Source organism: Ichthyophthirius multifiliis (assembly GCF_000220395.1).
Source record: "Ichthyophthirius multifiliis unplaced genomic scaffold scaff_1120509251182, whole genome shotgun sequence".
NCBI lineage: Eukaryota > Ciliophora > Oligohymenophorea > Hymenostomatida > Ichthyophthirius > Ichthyophthirius multifiliis.
In genome coordinates this window covers 44,147-61,006 of record NW_004086125.1, presented here as the reverse complement: position 1 = coordinate 61,006, position 16,860 = coordinate 44,147, and the positions used below count along the sequence as shown (strand labels likewise).

The 16,860-nt window shown below is 15.8% G+C and overlaps 4 protein-coding genes across 4 annotated transcripts, besides 13 other annotated features; 1 reads left to right on the top strand and 3 right to left on the bottom strand. All coding sequences in view use genetic code 6, as the record gives it.

The window, feature by feature from the left end:
- Window positions 1-338: 338 nt before the first annotated feature.
- On the bottom strand, window positions 339-2,392 carry IMG5_155570 (hypothetical protein; the record flags this gene model as incomplete). The annotated part of the gene is made up of 6 exons (XM_004030638.1): window positions 339-978; window positions 1,025-1,152; window positions 1,204-1,436; window positions 1,484-1,754; window positions 1,924-2,100; window positions 2,141-2,392. The coding sequence occupies 6 exons, from the start codon at window positions 2,390-2,392 to the stop codon at window positions 450-452; spliced, it is 1,590 nt and encodes a 529-aa protein (XP_004030686.1). The 3' UTR covers window positions 339-449.
- Window positions 2,392-2,431: a microsatellite.
- Window positions 2,432-2,472: 41 nt separating this feature from the next.
- Window positions 2,473-2,506: a microsatellite.
- Window positions 2,507-2,668: 162 nt separating this feature from the next.
- Window positions 2,669-2,719: a microsatellite.
- Window positions 2,720-3,225: 506 nt separating this feature from the next.
- Window positions 3,226-3,274: a microsatellite.
- A 1,181-nt stretch (window positions 3,275-4,455) lies between these two features.
- Window positions 4,456-4,507: a microsatellite.
- A 726-nt stretch (window positions 4,508-5,233) lies between these two features.
- Window positions 5,234-5,283: a microsatellite.
- A 950-nt stretch (window positions 5,284-6,233) lies between these two features.
- Window positions 6,234-6,275: a microsatellite.
- Window positions 6,276-8,070: 1,795 nt separating this feature from the next.
- On the bottom strand, window positions 8,071-8,744 carry IMG5_155560 (myb-like DNA-binding domain protein; the record flags this gene model as incomplete). The annotated part of the gene is made up of 2 exons (XM_004030637.1): window positions 8,071-8,109; window positions 8,418-8,744. 2 exons carry the CDS (start codon window positions 8,742-8,744, stop codon window positions 8,071-8,073), a joined length of 366 nt encoding a protein of 121 aa, XP_004030685.1.
- Window positions 8,745-9,464: 720 nt separating this feature from the next.
- Window positions 9,465-9,515: a microsatellite.
- Window positions 9,514-10,929, top strand: IMG5_155550 (Ras-related protein ric1, putative; the record flags this gene model as incomplete). The annotated part of the gene is made up of 8 exons (XM_004030636.1): window positions 9,514-9,523; window positions 9,923-9,929; window positions 10,048-10,120; window positions 10,161-10,208; window positions 10,255-10,302; window positions 10,342-10,394; window positions 10,444-10,625; window positions 10,877-10,929. 8 exons carry the CDS (start codon window positions 9,514-9,516, stop codon window positions 10,927-10,929), a joined length of 474 nt encoding a protein of 157 aa, XP_004030684.1.
- Window positions 10,930-10,984: 55 nt separating this feature from the next.
- Window positions 10,985-11,061: a microsatellite.
- A 1,557-nt stretch (window positions 11,062-12,618) lies between these two features.
- Window positions 12,619-13,635, bottom strand: IMG5_155540 (hypothetical protein). Its single transcript, XM_004030635.1, has one exon. It carries the CDS (start codon window positions 13,523-13,525, stop codon window positions 12,767-12,769), a length of 759 nt encoding a protein of 252 aa, XP_004030683.1. The 5' UTR covers window positions 13,526-13,635; the 3' UTR covers window positions 12,619-12,766.
- A 259-nt stretch (window positions 13,636-13,894) lies between these two features.
- Window positions 13,895-13,928: a microsatellite.
- A 732-nt stretch (window positions 13,929-14,660) lies between these two features.
- Window positions 14,661-14,728: a microsatellite.
- Window positions 14,702-14,761: a microsatellite.
- A 1,630-nt stretch (window positions 14,762-16,391) lies between these two features.
- Window positions 16,392-16,437: a microsatellite.
- Between the last annotated feature and the right edge of the window lie 423 nt (window positions 16,438-16,860).

The window sequence follows — 16,860 nt, the reverse complement described above, 5'->3', positions numbered from 1 at the left end:
AACATATAATAAATATGCTTATTAAATTCATAACAAAATTTTATATTTGTATAGAATTTATATATCGACTATTATTTTAGTAATATTTTTTAATCATATGCCTAAATCTTCTAAAACACTGAATATTTTACCCATTAATTCATTTGATGATATTTTCTTTATTACATTTTCGATTTTAGAATCTTTGTTTTTACTAGGAGAGGTAAAGGCTTATTTATCTTTAACGATTCTATTATCCTAAAATCCTTAAATAACGTCTTTACCGTATAAATTAACTTATTCTCTTATCTATTTAATTTTAAATTTTAAAAACTTAAAAATGTTTACTTAATCTTGAAGATTTTATCTTATTGCTACCAAATTTTTGTATTGTTAATTGTTAAACAAAATAGTTACATTTGCTTTTAAATTTTTGTAGTGCATGAATAATCTATCAGTGTATTTTACCATCATATAAATATATTATTGGATATAAAATTAGGAATATTAATGAACTTTTGTATCTTATATGCAAAAGAAATGGTAAAAAATTAGGAATAAAGAAAAAGCAAAATAATAAAGTCATTAATAAAGCAGAAAATGGAAAAACGACAAAAGCAATCATTACTTTATAACTTGCAACAACATCTTTTCCTAAAATTTTAACTTTAGAAGCAATTTAGCACTATTTTTTTTTATTTATATATTTAATAATTATAAAATTATACTTTAATCCTTTCTTTTTCTGACAAATAATTTAATAAAATTCCAAATGGAGTATTTAAAACCATTCCAGGTAATGAGAATAATAAATAAATAATAATCATAAAAATTGAATAAATTGCAACAGATAAATTATGAGAAAACTAATTATTATAATGTCTTATTTAATAATCATCCATGCCAGAAATTTTCAAATAACTCCTATATTCACCAATTTTATTAAATAATTATTTTACTTCTTTTTTATCAGACATTTCAGAATACCCTTTAGCAAATCTAGTTTTTTAAAAAATATAAAATAGCAACAAAATATTTTTTAAACCTTCGGTTCAATTCTAATTCTTCTTTTGGTGTCAATTCTCTATTTTCAGGATAATAAATTCTTCTAGCCATATAAATACGCATTAATTCATTATAACTAGGTACTGAAGTTGTCACATCCTTAAGTCTCTTTAATAGAATTTAAATTTGGTAAAAATAAATAAAAGATAATAAATTTACATTTTAAATTTCATGCAAAAGACTGCTAATAGCTTCTCTTTTATTTGTTTTATATAATTCAGCTTATTCTTTAGGAATCAAATAAGGAACTCCAAACTCCATAATTACTTTAGACCTAAATTTATCACAGTTATAATAATTAAGTCCGCAACAAACTATATTAACTTAAATTCCAAATTGAGCCATGGCACCTAAGGCCATAATGCAAACTCCTGCCTTAAGAGGAAGAAAATCTATAAATTTAAATAAATTAAAAATTTAAATATTTTTTAGAGTTAACCAGTCCTATCATGTGAACCTCCTTCAGGAAATATACCAACGACTTCATTCTTAACTAAAGAATCCCATACTTTATCATACATTTAAGATTAATCTAATTTAGGAATAATTTAGTATTTAAAATCTACTTCTGTATCTGAAACTGGATTTTCTTATTTTATTTTTAACTCTGTATCAGAAATAATGGATTGAATCAAATATTCTTTACCAATTTAATTAATAAATATTATATATCCTACTTAGAAATCTTTTGTAAACTAGGTGTCTACACCCTTTTAATAATTAAAATATAATTTATATCACGTAAATATTATTAAGAAATATTTTTTTAAAAATAAAATTTATAAAAATATTATATTATAAATATTAAATTATTTTTTATATAAATAAAAATTATATAATTATATTTATTTTCTATTGTTTAAATTAGTATATATTTACCTTGACAAAACCATCTTTAATTAAAATTATTTTACCTTTACCAGTTTTCGCTAAATCTTATGCCCTTTCAACTGGTATACCACCTAAAATCTTGCTTACTTATCCAATAATAGGTCTTCTTGTCGACTTTGCTGCAATAATAAATTTTACAGGTCTATCCATTTTATTGCAAATTAACTTTTATAATTTATTTAAAAAAATAAAATAATAAGTATACAAGGGCATCAATAAATTAGTTATTATGGTTGCTACAGATAATCAAAGGTTAGTCCTTTAAAATTTAATAACATATTTGTAAATTATAAAAATATTAATATTAAATACTTTTGGAATATTTTCTAATCCTAATACTTATATTTCCCTAAAGAATGTACTTACAACTGTTCTTTTTTTAATTTTATAAAATAAAAATTAGTTTTGTTTACCCTATAACGCCTTTTGATAATATATAATGACCTAAATTTTCCATTTTTTAATTTATAAATTATTTTTTTTATTTAAAAATTATAATTCTTTATTAATAATAAATATATTAGTATAAGAAAATAGAAAAAAATATAATTAAAAAAAAAATTAAAAAAAACTACCTATATAACTAATGAATGAATAGAAATTTACTAACAAGAATATTTTTAAAAAATGAAAAAAATCAAATTATGAATAAAATTAAAAAAAAAAAAAGAAAGTTAAAAAAAATTAAAAAATATAATTTAAAATAATAGAAATATATTATTTTAGATGAAAGAAAAAATAATTATATATAAAAATATAATATTATAATAAATCATAAATTATATTAGTTTTAATTAAAAAAGTTATAAATGAAATACGATATTAAATCATTAAATAAATATTTAGGTTTATTTTTTAAATTAGGAATTGCTAGTTTTTTAATTGTTCCTCCCACTATAATATGGTGGAAAGAATATGCTATGAATGTAATAGATTTTAATATATAAAATAATTTTTTTATAGAAAATGGGAAAATCAATATAAAAAGATATTGAAAGATGCAGATAAAAAGGAAAAAGCATATTTGATATTCCAAAAATATATACAGCAAATGAATTAAAGTATAATGTGTACTAAAAAAGCAATTTATAAGAATAAAACTAAAATTAATGATTTATTTTAATAAATTTTATATGGTTAATGAATATAAAAATAATCATTTATTTTATTTTTAATCAATTATATTATTAAATTATTTAATATTTATTTATATGTGTATTTAATTATTTTTTATAGAAAAATTTTAATTAAATATTTAAAATTGTATTTTTTGTAAATGAATTATAATAAATATCTATATATATATATATATATATATATATATATATATATATATATAAAAAAATTAAAAAATTAAATTTTTAATACATTTACGAATTAATGTTTATAAATTTTATCAATTATATAAAAAATTATAACTATTTTTTATATCAACATACATGTTATAATAAAAATATTTTTTATAGTTAATAGTCCAAATCGGTAATTGTTTTAACATATAAAAAATCAGATTTTTACCCTAAATAATTTTTTTTATAATTAATGTTGATTATTCATTAAAAATTAAAATCTAAGTTAAAATTATAGATTTAAATAATAAAAAAAATTCTATAATAATATAGAAATAACTTTTTAGCAAGTATATCCTTTTATTTAATATGATACATATCATATATAAATTTGTAGAATATTTATTAGATATGTTGACTAATCCAAGACAATAATAATATTATTGTATAAAAACATTTAAAATTTGAATAATGTGTATTTTAAAAATTTATAAATATATTTTTATATATTTATTATGTATATTATATGCCATATATGAAATATTCCTACGTTAAATTTAGCCTTATACATTGTTTAAATTTTTTGCTCTGTCGTATTAAGAATTATTTTCTCCTATGTTATGCCTTATGCTGAATATTGACTCTTAAATTCAACAAAGTATGTAATGACCTATTAAATATCAAAAATAAACAATATATAAAAACTTAATAATATACCTATAAAAATTCTTCTAAATTTTTCAATTAGGTTTATTAATCAATCAACAAACTTTTTTTTATTCATAAAATTAAATTTTATACCATAAATCTTCATATGCTAAAAACTCGGTACATCCGTTTTTGAGTTTCTTAAAATAAAAAAATTAAGACCTTATTTTATTAAAAAAAGTTGGAAGTGAGGCGGTATGGTCTTAATGTATGAACCTTTAAATCATCAATTTTATTTTTAAATAAAAAATATTTTTATATATATTGTATATATATATCCCTAGTTCTGGTGTTTTTTAAAAAATTTCAATTAATAAAAAAATAAGAAGATAAAAAATATAAAAAATGGAAATAATACTTTTTTTTTTTTTGATTGAGTTTTTAAAAATTAAAAAATATTAAATAAAATAAATTTTAAAATATATATAACTTATTTAAATAATAAAAAGTTTTATATATTATTATTAATTAAATATTTTTTTTTTTACTTTTGTTATTTTATTAAAAAATACTAAAATAATAAAAAATATAATTTTTAAATAAAATAATAAATATTAAATGTAATAAATAATTTTATAAGAGGCATTATATATATAATATCTTAAGCTGAATATTTTTTTTTTTCTGTGTACCACTATATTTATACAATCAACTTTGCTCAAAAATAGGAAATATTTTTTTTCTTATATTTTTGTTTGTTTGTAATTTTTAATATTTTTTGCAGATTACATGATATATGTTACAGATAATACAGGAATTTATATCGTTATTATCACTGATATATTCATATTTTTAATATTAAGTTTTAATTTTTGAATAAAATTAGATTTATTTAAATAAATATGTATTAGTTGTTTTGAAGTATACTATTTTTTTAAAAAACTTAGTCAACAAAAATAAAAGCTAAGGTAAAATCAACAATTGTCTTTTTTATATGATTGAGTATTAATATTTAAAAAAAAATACAGGAAAAATAAAAAAGCATCTAAAACAAATGATAATTAACATAAATCTATTTTTTATTAAAACATTATCTTGTTCGAAAAAAATTTAATATACACCTGACATAATTAATTTTTTTAAAATAAGCATCGAAATGTGCTAGTAGTGAGATAATGTAAATGCTTTTATCGGTATTTTATTATAGCACAAACCGGTTCACATATCAGACCTTAAGTTAAGTTATATATAAAAAATAAGTTGAGGTTTTAAATTATAAAAAAAATAATTAATATATAAATATCTATAGAAAAATAAATTATATTACTGAAATAATAAAAATTTTTAACCTTATAATAATTAAAATTAAATAAAAAATATAATTATTAAAAAGTAATTATATAAAAATTAACTTTAAAGACAATTAAAAGGGAGAGGAGAATAAATATGTTAAATTAAATTTCAAACAAAAAATATTATTAAAAGATAAAAAATTAAAAATTATATTAAGATGTATGATTTAATTCCAACAAGACGCACGCGAAAGCAGAAAATTAACTCAGAATTTAGCCGGCTAAGATAAAAGGTGAGACCAGAATTGAGCCCGTAGAGTTTGGTTTATGCAATATTCATATCTAAAGCGAGCCAAACGGTCTACGATGTCAATCCTTACTGCCTGCATGCGGTGATCCCTATACAGCTATTGATATATATTTGATAAATTCCTATGGTAATAGCTTGAGCTGTGTAAGAAAAGAAAAAAAATACAATTTTGTATGATCCATTTTAAATTAATTAATATTTTTATTATATAAATATCCTTTTTTTTAAATTTAATTAATTTTATTTTTTTAACAATACATTACAACTATTTTAGTAAAAGTACATGAATATATTTTTTATGAATTTATATTTTTTTTTTATAAAAAATGATTAAAATAAATAATTGAAAGCATTATAAAATATAAATTTAAATTTTTAAAAAACATTTTATATAAATTTAATTTATAATTCAGATTATTAATAAATTTTCTAGATTGCTAAAAATTTATAAAAGATATACTAAAGAACTTTATTTATATATTAATATGTATTTAAAAAGTAAATTTATATATATTTATTTTTAAAAATATTATATTATGATTGGTATTAATTGCTTAAATCACATTTGGTCTAAAATACCTAAATTTCAATGTAAATTTAATCATTATAAGGCCAATGTTAGTTACATTTAAGCATTTTAGTAACAATATGTATAATTAATCCGTATTAACCCTATTATTTACAATATATTAAAATTTTTCAATATTCAAAAAATTCAAAAAATCTAAATTTCAAAAAATATTTCAAAATATTTTTTTTTTAAAAGACATTTTTAAAATTGTTAAAATAAATTTATAAAATCGAAAATGACTTGACTTTGTTTTGTTTTTTTTTAAAAATAAAATAAAATTATTAATACTAAATATTCTAAATATCATAATTTTTTTATTTATTTTAATTATTAATTTTTTTAAGAAAAGAAAAGTTATTCAATTAATATTAAAATTATTATTATTATTTACTTTTTTAAATTAATATAGAATATTATCTATTTTAACAGTTATCACTAAATATTTCAAACATATATTTTTCTAAATAATTATAATTAAAAATGATGATTTTTTATTTTGTTTACATATAATAGTTTATCAAAGCTTATTTTTAATCATAGATTGAATAGGAACTTTATTTACCATAAATTGTCTTAATTTCCTAACTAGTCTTACTAATCTAAAAAAAATTGATTTACTTTGCCATACCTAAATCCCTCGTCAAAAAATATAATTTTTGAAAAACTCTATGTAATTGATTATAAGAGTTTTCATGCTAATTTAAAAGCCAAATTACAAACTTTAATAGTCTTATTATAATCACATATTTTATTATAACATGTTTACCCTTGAAAATATAGGATTTACATGATTTGAATCAATTTTAAAAACTTTTGAAAAAAGTCTTTAATTACTTAAAGATTATCTGCTTTTTTTACAAAAGCACACACAACATTTTATATAATGTGTTTAAAAATTTAAATATTTATTATATATTAAAGAAATTTAATCTTATATTTTTCCATAATATAATTTTTTTTTCATCTAATAAGTAGCACAAATATATAAAACCATTTTAAGATCAGGATTTACTTAAAGTTTCTTCTTGTTATATATTTAGTTAAATATCTAAATTTATATTTTGTTTAAAATATTTAGATAATTTAAATTAAGATATATCATTTTCAAAAAAATATATTATTTTTTTGATTAAGTTATTCTTAATTGTTTCATTAATAATTTTTACTTCAAATTTTTTTTATCAAATTTAAATTATAATTGCCTTAAATTAATTAAGGAGAACTTAATTAATATTCAAAAATTAAATTAAAAAAATCAAATTTAGAAACTATTAATTTTTTCCACAAAAATGAGAAACATATTTAAATTAAATTTTTTAAGTTAATGAAAAATTCTAATACTTTAAACAAAAATTAAATATTATTTAGACTTTAAGACTAGCATATCTCCGCCTTCAAAAAGAAATAATATTAAGTTTAGATTCTATTTAGAGTTTACGTTTTTTAATTTTAAATTCTTCTTTAACTTTTGATAATAATTTTATAATTTATTCTTTTAGTCATTTCTTTTTTATTTTAATTGAATTTTTATTATTTAAATAATGTTAAAATAAAATTTATACTCAAATAAAATAATTAAATAATTACCTAATGAATAAACCAATAGTCTATATTATTTCATTTATTTAGTTTTATAATAAAGAAGTTAATAATAATAATTTTTTAATTATATTAAAACTAAATTAAAGCAATTAATTTAATAATAAAATATTATTTGGTTAATGAATATTTCATAACAATTAATGAAAAAAATAACATAATTAAAAAATAAGTATTTTATATTCCGAATATATTTTTAATAGTTTAAATAATTTAAATTATAGATTATATGTAATTTTTATTTTTATACAAGTTTAAAAAATCAATTTTATATGTTTATAAAAATTTAAATTTATTCTTAAGTATTTTATATAATATAAATTTTTTCATTATATTATAATGTTTTCCTTTTTTTTTACATTATTTTCATTTGAATTATAATATTAATTAGTTTTCATTTAATTTAAGAGAATATTGTTAATATTATCAGTAAGTACACTATTCGGAGTCTGTAGGTTAACTATACTATTAAATGTAATATAATTAGATAATAAAGCATTTTTTTTTTCTTAAATATTTAGAGAATTCGGACTTTTTAAACAGAATAATTGCGAATAGTCTGTATTGTTTTGTTATATTTATAGATTTTAATATGTTTGTAAAGGATTTATTTAACCAATATTAAATTAATTTATATTAAAAAATAAATTTTAGCAGTGTTCTTATGTTGATAATTTTCTTTCTATCTATGCTTAGGATTAAATTTAATCATCTTATATTTTTTGATTATTTAAATAAATTCTTTTTAGATGTGAATAAAATCTATTTTTAACCATATTTTCTGACCTTCCATCTAGCTTAGATGAAATAAATGACCATTTAGGTCCTTTAGTTATGTAAGAATCTAATATAATTTGGTCTTCTTTCTCAGTCCAAGCCTATTTATGAATCATAGGATCTAATTTATTTATATATCTTTCCCTTATTTACTTGCCAGTTTTTCCTTTAATATATTCTGATATTAATCCCCAATTTTTACCATATTAATTATATAGTTCTTGAAGCATTTTATCTTATTCAGGAGTCCAAGGATTCCGCATTTTTTAAGGATTTATTCTTCTCCATCTTTAAGAACATTAAGAAATATTTCTATTTACCATTTATTATGCTATCTTATCCCATTTTTAATTATATATAGATATTAAATATTTTAATTATTTATCTTCTTCCTGCGTCCATAATTTAACTTAACGCTATTTTTTAGGAATTTATGAATGATTGACAATTATTTTTTCAAATGGTGAATCTGTTTATGAAACATTATTTGATGTCTTCGATATATCAACAGGAGAATTATAGTTATTTTGAATTTATCTTAACATTAAAAAAAAAAAAAATTATTGATTTTTTATATTTTTTTTATTGATAATTAATAATGTAAAATTAATTCATTAATTTTTAATTTTAGATTTAGACTTTATAAAAATTTTATCTTTTTATTTAATTAATATTTTTTTTCTATTATAATTTATTTATTGGTAATAAATTATGAATAAATATATAATGAAAAAACTATAAAAAATAAAAAATAAGATAATTGATTTAAGTTAAAATTAGTTTTAAAACTTTATATTAAATTATATATATAAAAAAAATATCTAGATTTCAAATATTTAATATAATAGATATAAAAAATCTGAATTTTCTTAGTAATATATTAATATAATAAAATTTTGTTTTATTAAATAAGAATATTTATTTTCAAAAAAATATTGAAAATTAAAATTTTTAATAAAAATCAAGTTTTACATATAAAGATATTTATTTTATTTTATTTTAAAAAATGTATAAAAAGATAATATAAATTTCTAAGAAAATTTTTATAAATAAAGAAATATAAATATATTATATAATAAAATATATAAATATATGTAAATATGTATTTAAAAATATATTTATAATAATTATATTTTTATATATTCATATATATTAAATATATATTTTAATATATATCTTATTTTATTTTTCTATATTTTTGTTTTTCAATTTATTATAGAATCTGCTTTTTTTTATAATAAATTAAATAAATATTAGTATATCTTTTTTTTTCAATATATATATATTTAATAAAAAATTCATATTTAACCATTTAATATAAAATATTATATATCTTTAAATTAATTCAAAGAAAATTTTTTTTAAAGATATTTTTTTATTTATATTTTTAAATATTTTAACTTTTTTTATTTTCAATTATTTTCAATCTGTTATAATATATAATTATTTATTTAATTTATTTATTAATTAAGTTTAAAAATAATATTGATAATAAATTTAGTATTAATGTAATTTTTAAAAAATACTTTTATTAAATTTTTATCAAAGGATAGGTATAGATAATGAATTAGTGTAATTAAAATATCATAAATCTAATTTATAAATCTTAATATATATTTATAAAAGTGATTATTAATTTAAAATTTTATTAATTGGTAATTCAGGAGCAGGTAAATCGTGTGTTTTGATGAGATTTACAGTATCATTTCTAACAAATATAAAATATTAATAATATATAGGATAATTTATTTGTAAATAGCTTTTATAACACTATTGGAGTTGATTATGTATTTTTTTATTAAAATATTTTTTTAAATATTACTTATTTAATAGAAGGCTAAGACAATATAATATGAGAAAAAGAAAATAAAATTATAAATTGTAAATAATTGATATTTTTATATTTAAATAATCAATAAGTGGGATACTGCAGGATAAGAAAGATTTAAAACAATTACATCTAGCTATTATAAGTGATAATAGAATTTTTTTTTTTTTTATATACTTTAAAATTAAATTTAGGGGAGCACACGGAATAGCGATTATTTATGATATATCAGATAGAAACTCATTTGAAAATGTAAGAGAATGGATGAATTAAATTGAGTCATTTGCTCGGGAAGATGTTAAAAAAATATTAGTTGGAAATAAATCTGATTTAAATGATAAAAGAGTAATTTAGTTTGATGAAGGTTTAAATTTAGGTAGTTTTTAATAAATAATATATAAACAATCATTTAAAACAAAATATAAAAGCCTGTTTGTTTGATATACCATTTATTGAAGTATCTGCTAAAAATAATGATAACATTGAATTAATGTTTATATAATTAGCCAAACAATTGTAAAAAGATAACAATATAAAATATTATAAATTTAATAAATAATTAAAGAATAGATAAGTAAGAAAGTTCAAGTTAAACATAATAAAAATTCCAAAAAAAAATTATAATAGGCTAGAAATAATAAGTTTAAAGCTATAAAATAAAAAGTTGTTGTTAAAAATGAAAATTTTTAATAAAAGAAAAGAATGTAAAATTTTTAAAAATAAATTATTAATTTGTTATTTTTAACTTTAATTTTTAAATTTACTTAAATTTATTGTTTCCTTTTTTTTAATATATTTTTAATTTTATTTTTTTGTTTTATAATTTTATAAGTTTAATAAAGAATAATAATTTAGAAATTTCAAAAATTATTATTTCATAATAACTATAACTTTTGAGAGAAAATTTTTATTTATTACATATCAACTTTAAAAAGGCAATTATAAAAAATTTCAATTTAAATCATTTTTGTTTTCTCAGTATTTAATTTTCAAAATTAAATAATAAATTTATCTTGTATATAATCTTAAAAATTATTTAAAAGTTGTTTATATTTAATTTAAATTCATATTTTTACTTTTATTGCTTATTATATAAAATAAATAATTAAATTATAAAATTCATATATATCGTAGTTATATATAGTTGCGACGAAATTATTTGCAAACTTTTTAAGTTAACCAAAGTTACCAAATTTTAGGTGACAGATATTCGATTGTGCAAAATGTGGATAAAAAATAGTTCACAATTTTCGTAAGCTTAAATATAAAGTTCAATTAAAGAACTTTATATTTTAATATAAAAAATATTTTGATATTTTTTATGTAATAATATATTTTCTAAAAAAAAAAAAAAATACATTAATTTTTATATTCAAAAAAAATAAATATATATTACCATATTAATAATATCCCTCTTTTTAAAAACTAAATTTTTAAATATATTTTTTAATTTATTTCTTATGTTTTCGGAATAAGATATATAGAAAATTACTTATAAAAATAACTATTGGATATATAAGAAAATCATATTTAAAAACGACGTTTAAATTAATAGTTGAAACAAAAATATATTCGATTTTTGTACTCTTTAAATATTTATTTACTATTATGTAAATATTTTTTACTTAATATGTATTTTATATATAGAGTTTAAAAAAATCGTTTCGAGTATATTAATTTTATTGTAAAAAAGAAATTACCGTAAAAAATTGAGTCTAAATCAAATGGTTTGTGTATACGCAAAGAAAAATATCAAAAAGTTTCCAACACATTTAATTTGATTTGATAAACTAAATTATGAAACACTATTAGTTAAAATAAAATCGTTATATTTTTTCTTTAATATGTTAATTTTATCTATATAAGAAATAATGTGAATCCAATTGATTCCAGTTTTGAAAACATTATTTCTTTATATTTTTTGCGCGCAAAAGTATAATATTAATATTATAAAAAAATTAAAATAATAAATAAGTAGGAAATGATTTAAGATTTTAATATAAAAAAACATAAAAATATAATAATGAAATAATTTCCAAATCATAAAAAAATAAGAAGAATCCTATATCATTTATTTATTAAAAATTCCATATAGCAATAAGCTGTATTTTTAAATATTAAAATAATGGCGTGTTTTTTTAATTACAGATACGGTAATATGTTATTATTGCAAAAAAATGAATGATGAATATACAGGCTAAATCTATTTTAAGAACGATCACATATATTTTAATAAAATAATTTTCAAAAAAAATATTTGGAATTATTTCGGATGAAAGTGAATTCATCCAAACAATATATGCAAAAAGTGCTTTCAAATTAAATTTCTTTCAAATTATGAAAGTATATATATTTATATTGTTTTTCATATTTCATATCCATAAAATTAAGATACTTATTCTTATAGAGTATCACAATTAAAACAAATATCTCCTGCAAGTCCAATCATATAACTAAAAGGATAATCTGATATTCCTTTTACATATCTTCCTTTAAATTCATAATTATTTATTATATTCATAATGTCTTGATTTTCTTAAATTTAAACAAATTTATGAGCATAATAAAGCCATTGTAAATCTTAAGTATTCTTAAACAAAGCTAAAAATGCATAACCGTTTCCAGATATTCCATGGCACAACCCATATCCTTTTTTATTAATTCCTTGACTCCATATATTTTATCCAGCTAATATAGCTCTTTATTTTAAGCCTTATTCTGGAAACAGTTAATCTCCAAGTAATAAAGGTAAAATAGCTCCTGGAGAACCATGACAAAATTAAACTAAAGGCTCATTAGTTGAAAAACGCATATGAGAATGAAAATTTCCATCTTATCTCTGAAACTATAAACAATATACAAAAGATTTTTTAATATAATCGCTAGCATAATTTAATTTTTATTAATTATTTTTTAAAGCAACCATTAATATATATAATATTCCAAATAAACCGTGAGCTCCTCCCAAATATTCTGAATCATGAAACTTGTAAATAAGCCTATACTCATTTTATTATTTAGGAGATTGTTATTTATTGCCATTTCTTATTATTAAATCAAATATTTAGCATATATATCTTTCCAATTATTAAGATTGCTCATGAGTTAAACTTTCTTTTAGATTTTATTATATATATAATAAATTATACAAATATCCAGATGTTCCGTATAATATTTCATGATAAAGATCTTCATTTTCATATTATTTAATATTTAAAATAAATTCAGTGTAGGATAATATTTCCTGAAAACATTTATTAATATTATTAAAATCATTTTTTTCTTTATAAATAATCATTGCGGTTAAATATATTCCATTTTATGAAAAAAAAAACTTATATTATCAAATTTATCTTAGTTACTCATAATAGCTTAAATGGATTAAAATTATTATAGGGCATCATTTAAATACTTATTTTTATCTAAGTAAAATTAATTTACTTTAAGTTAATTTTATAAATAATATAAATCATCTTGGCTCATTCTTTTGAAAAAGAAATAGAGTTTCATATATGTAATTAAATATCCTCCAGCACCATCAAAAATACTATAGTCAACTCTTTATTTAGAAGGATTAGAACAAATTTTGCTTTTTTATCCTACTTTTACTTAAGAATAAAATCTAGTAATATCTAAATTTAAATAAAATTTTAATAGTTTTTAAATATTAATATTTTTATCTTTGATTTACTTTCTATCAAAATTTTCAAGCATATTATTCGACTTTCTTTTTATTTTGAACTAAAAATTTATTTATCATATTAATCAAAACAATTTACAATGTATCTTTTTGAATCCATACAAAAAATTAATTTATATAAATAATTTTTTTTTATATAAATTCTATGCTTTATTTAAATCAAATAAAATATTAAAAAAAAAAAACTAGAATCTCAATAAATAAAGTTAAAATAATTATTTTTCTAACAAAAGATAATAAATTATATATATATATATATAATAAAAATAAAAATACTTTTAATCAAAAATATTTTATTTCAATATTAAAAAATAAATATATTATTAATATTATAAATAGATTTTTAAAAAAAAATTTGGTTAAATAATTTATAAAGAAACAAAAAAATTTTAATAATAAAGAAATATTTTATTTAATAAAAAAAAACAACAATTAGACAAATTATACAATTCCTATATTTTTTAGATTTTTTAATTAATTTTAGATTATTTTTTATATAATTATATTTATTATGTAAAAAAAAATTCATAAAAATTTAAAAAGTTTTTTTTTTTTTTCGAAAATCATAAAAGTAGTAAATATATGATTATAAAAACTGTAAAAATTTAAAAAGCTATTTTTCAAGAAGATTTAAATAAAAAAATTAATTTATAATAAAAAAAAAAATATTTATTTATTTTAGTATTTTTATAGTATAAGTTATATAAATTATATTTATTTATTTAATTAATAATTTAATAATTATTTATTTATTTATTTATTTATTTATTTATTTATTTTTATTTTATATTTTTATATTAAATTTTTTTTTTTTCTATATATGTTTCAATAAAAAAAATAATATTATATAATAAATTAATTAATTTATATGCTCTAAATTTTTATTTAAATTATATTTTTTGCCTTCACAAAAATTTCTTTTTTGAATTTATAATAAATTTCTGATTCTGTAATTTTAATATACATTGGAATTAACAAATTTAATTAAATTTTTATTATATATTATTAACTTCATTTTATAAAAGTCTGTAAAAATTAATATTTTGTCTGTTTTATTTCAATTGTTAATTCCTTTTATTTATGATTCTTTTTAAATAAAATATCAGTGCCACAAATATTTTGTTATTATACATATGAGATTGGGCATTATAAAAATAAAATTGTTTCAATAAAAGAAATAAATAATTAAAAAGAATTCTAATTAGCAATATGAGAATAAACAAAACATTAAAATAAGAATAAATCGTAAAAAATTATTTAAATTCAATTGAATATTATAAAAAGAATATTAATTATAATGCTTTAGTTAAGTTGAGTAAAATAAGATAATAAATGAATGAAAAAATGATATTAAAAAAAATATTAAATTAAAAAAGAATAGTGACTGTAAAATCAAAATAAATAACAAAATAATATAAAGTTAAATAAAAAGAAATTACATAAATAAAATTGTATATAAAATTTAATATAATTATGCAGAAATTTTTTTGAGTCAAAAATACAATATATAATAATTAAACATAAAAATTTAATATATATTAGAATAATTTTTGTGTATTTTTTAAAAAATTACAGAAAAAATAAAATTGATAAAAAGTAATACATTAATAAAAAAAAGGTATTAAATAACTAATTAATCAATTATTAATAATTTAAATTACATATTTATTAATACATATAATATTTATATTAAAATAATATATTAAGAATTTTCAATTTATTAATTTCAGCAATCTAAAAAGAAAATTCAAAATTTTAATCAATATTTTAATATAATTTAAAATTAACAAAAAAACCATAATGATTTAATATTATTAATATAAATAAAATTAACTATGTTTATTTTTTATTAAATATATACATCGATAGAATAATTTTTTTCTTCTTTTAACAATTATATAATATTTTTTAATATAAACTAATTAAATTTATATTTTTTAAAATAAATATTTTTAAACTTTCAATCATCTTTCTTATATATTTTTTAATATCATATATTGAAATCTGAAAAAATATATAAAATCATTTTTTTATATCATCATTTAAAATTTAAATTAAATAAAAAATATATTTATATATTTATTTTTTTGATTTTGCCTAAATTCACTGCTAATATTCAAAGATAATTTATCTCTCCCCTACTCTTTTTAAAAGTATTTTAATGAAAATCAGTTTGAGAAATGACCATAAGTAAGTGTTTTATTTACTTATTTTATTTTTATAATTATAAGAGTCCAAATTTGTTTATATGATATTTTATTATTTAAATAGATTTTATACGTAATTAATAAAAATAAATTTTCTATTATAAAAAATAACATTTTTAACTAATTGAAAATTATATAAACTTGTTTAATTCATTCAGAACAAGTAAAAAAAATGTATACTTTCTTTAAAACTTTTTATATAATTAAAATAAATAAAATTCAAACTTATAAATGCTTTATAATAATTAATACATATTTATATATAAATATTTCATATTTATTTTATTAAAAATGTTTATTCAAAATATAAATAATTAATATTATAATTAGTTATTAAAACTGTTTTAAATATATATATATATATTTGAAGTCGCTATTATATATAATGATGTTATGGTTAACAATATATTAAAATAACAGACATTATTTTATAATAGGATAAATTAATCATTTATCAATTTAAATATTAAATTTATTAAAAGATTGATTTAAAAATTAAAGTCTATTATAAATATTTATATTTTATTTAAATTATTTTTTGAATAATAGTTTATATGTTTTTATTTGTTAAGAACCTCCTACGAATAAAAAGTAATTTATAAAAAATGATATAAAGTATATAAATCTACGAGTATTAAATGTATAATATAATTTTTAAATTTTGATATATCTATTTCTTTTTTATTGTTTATATTAGAAATATA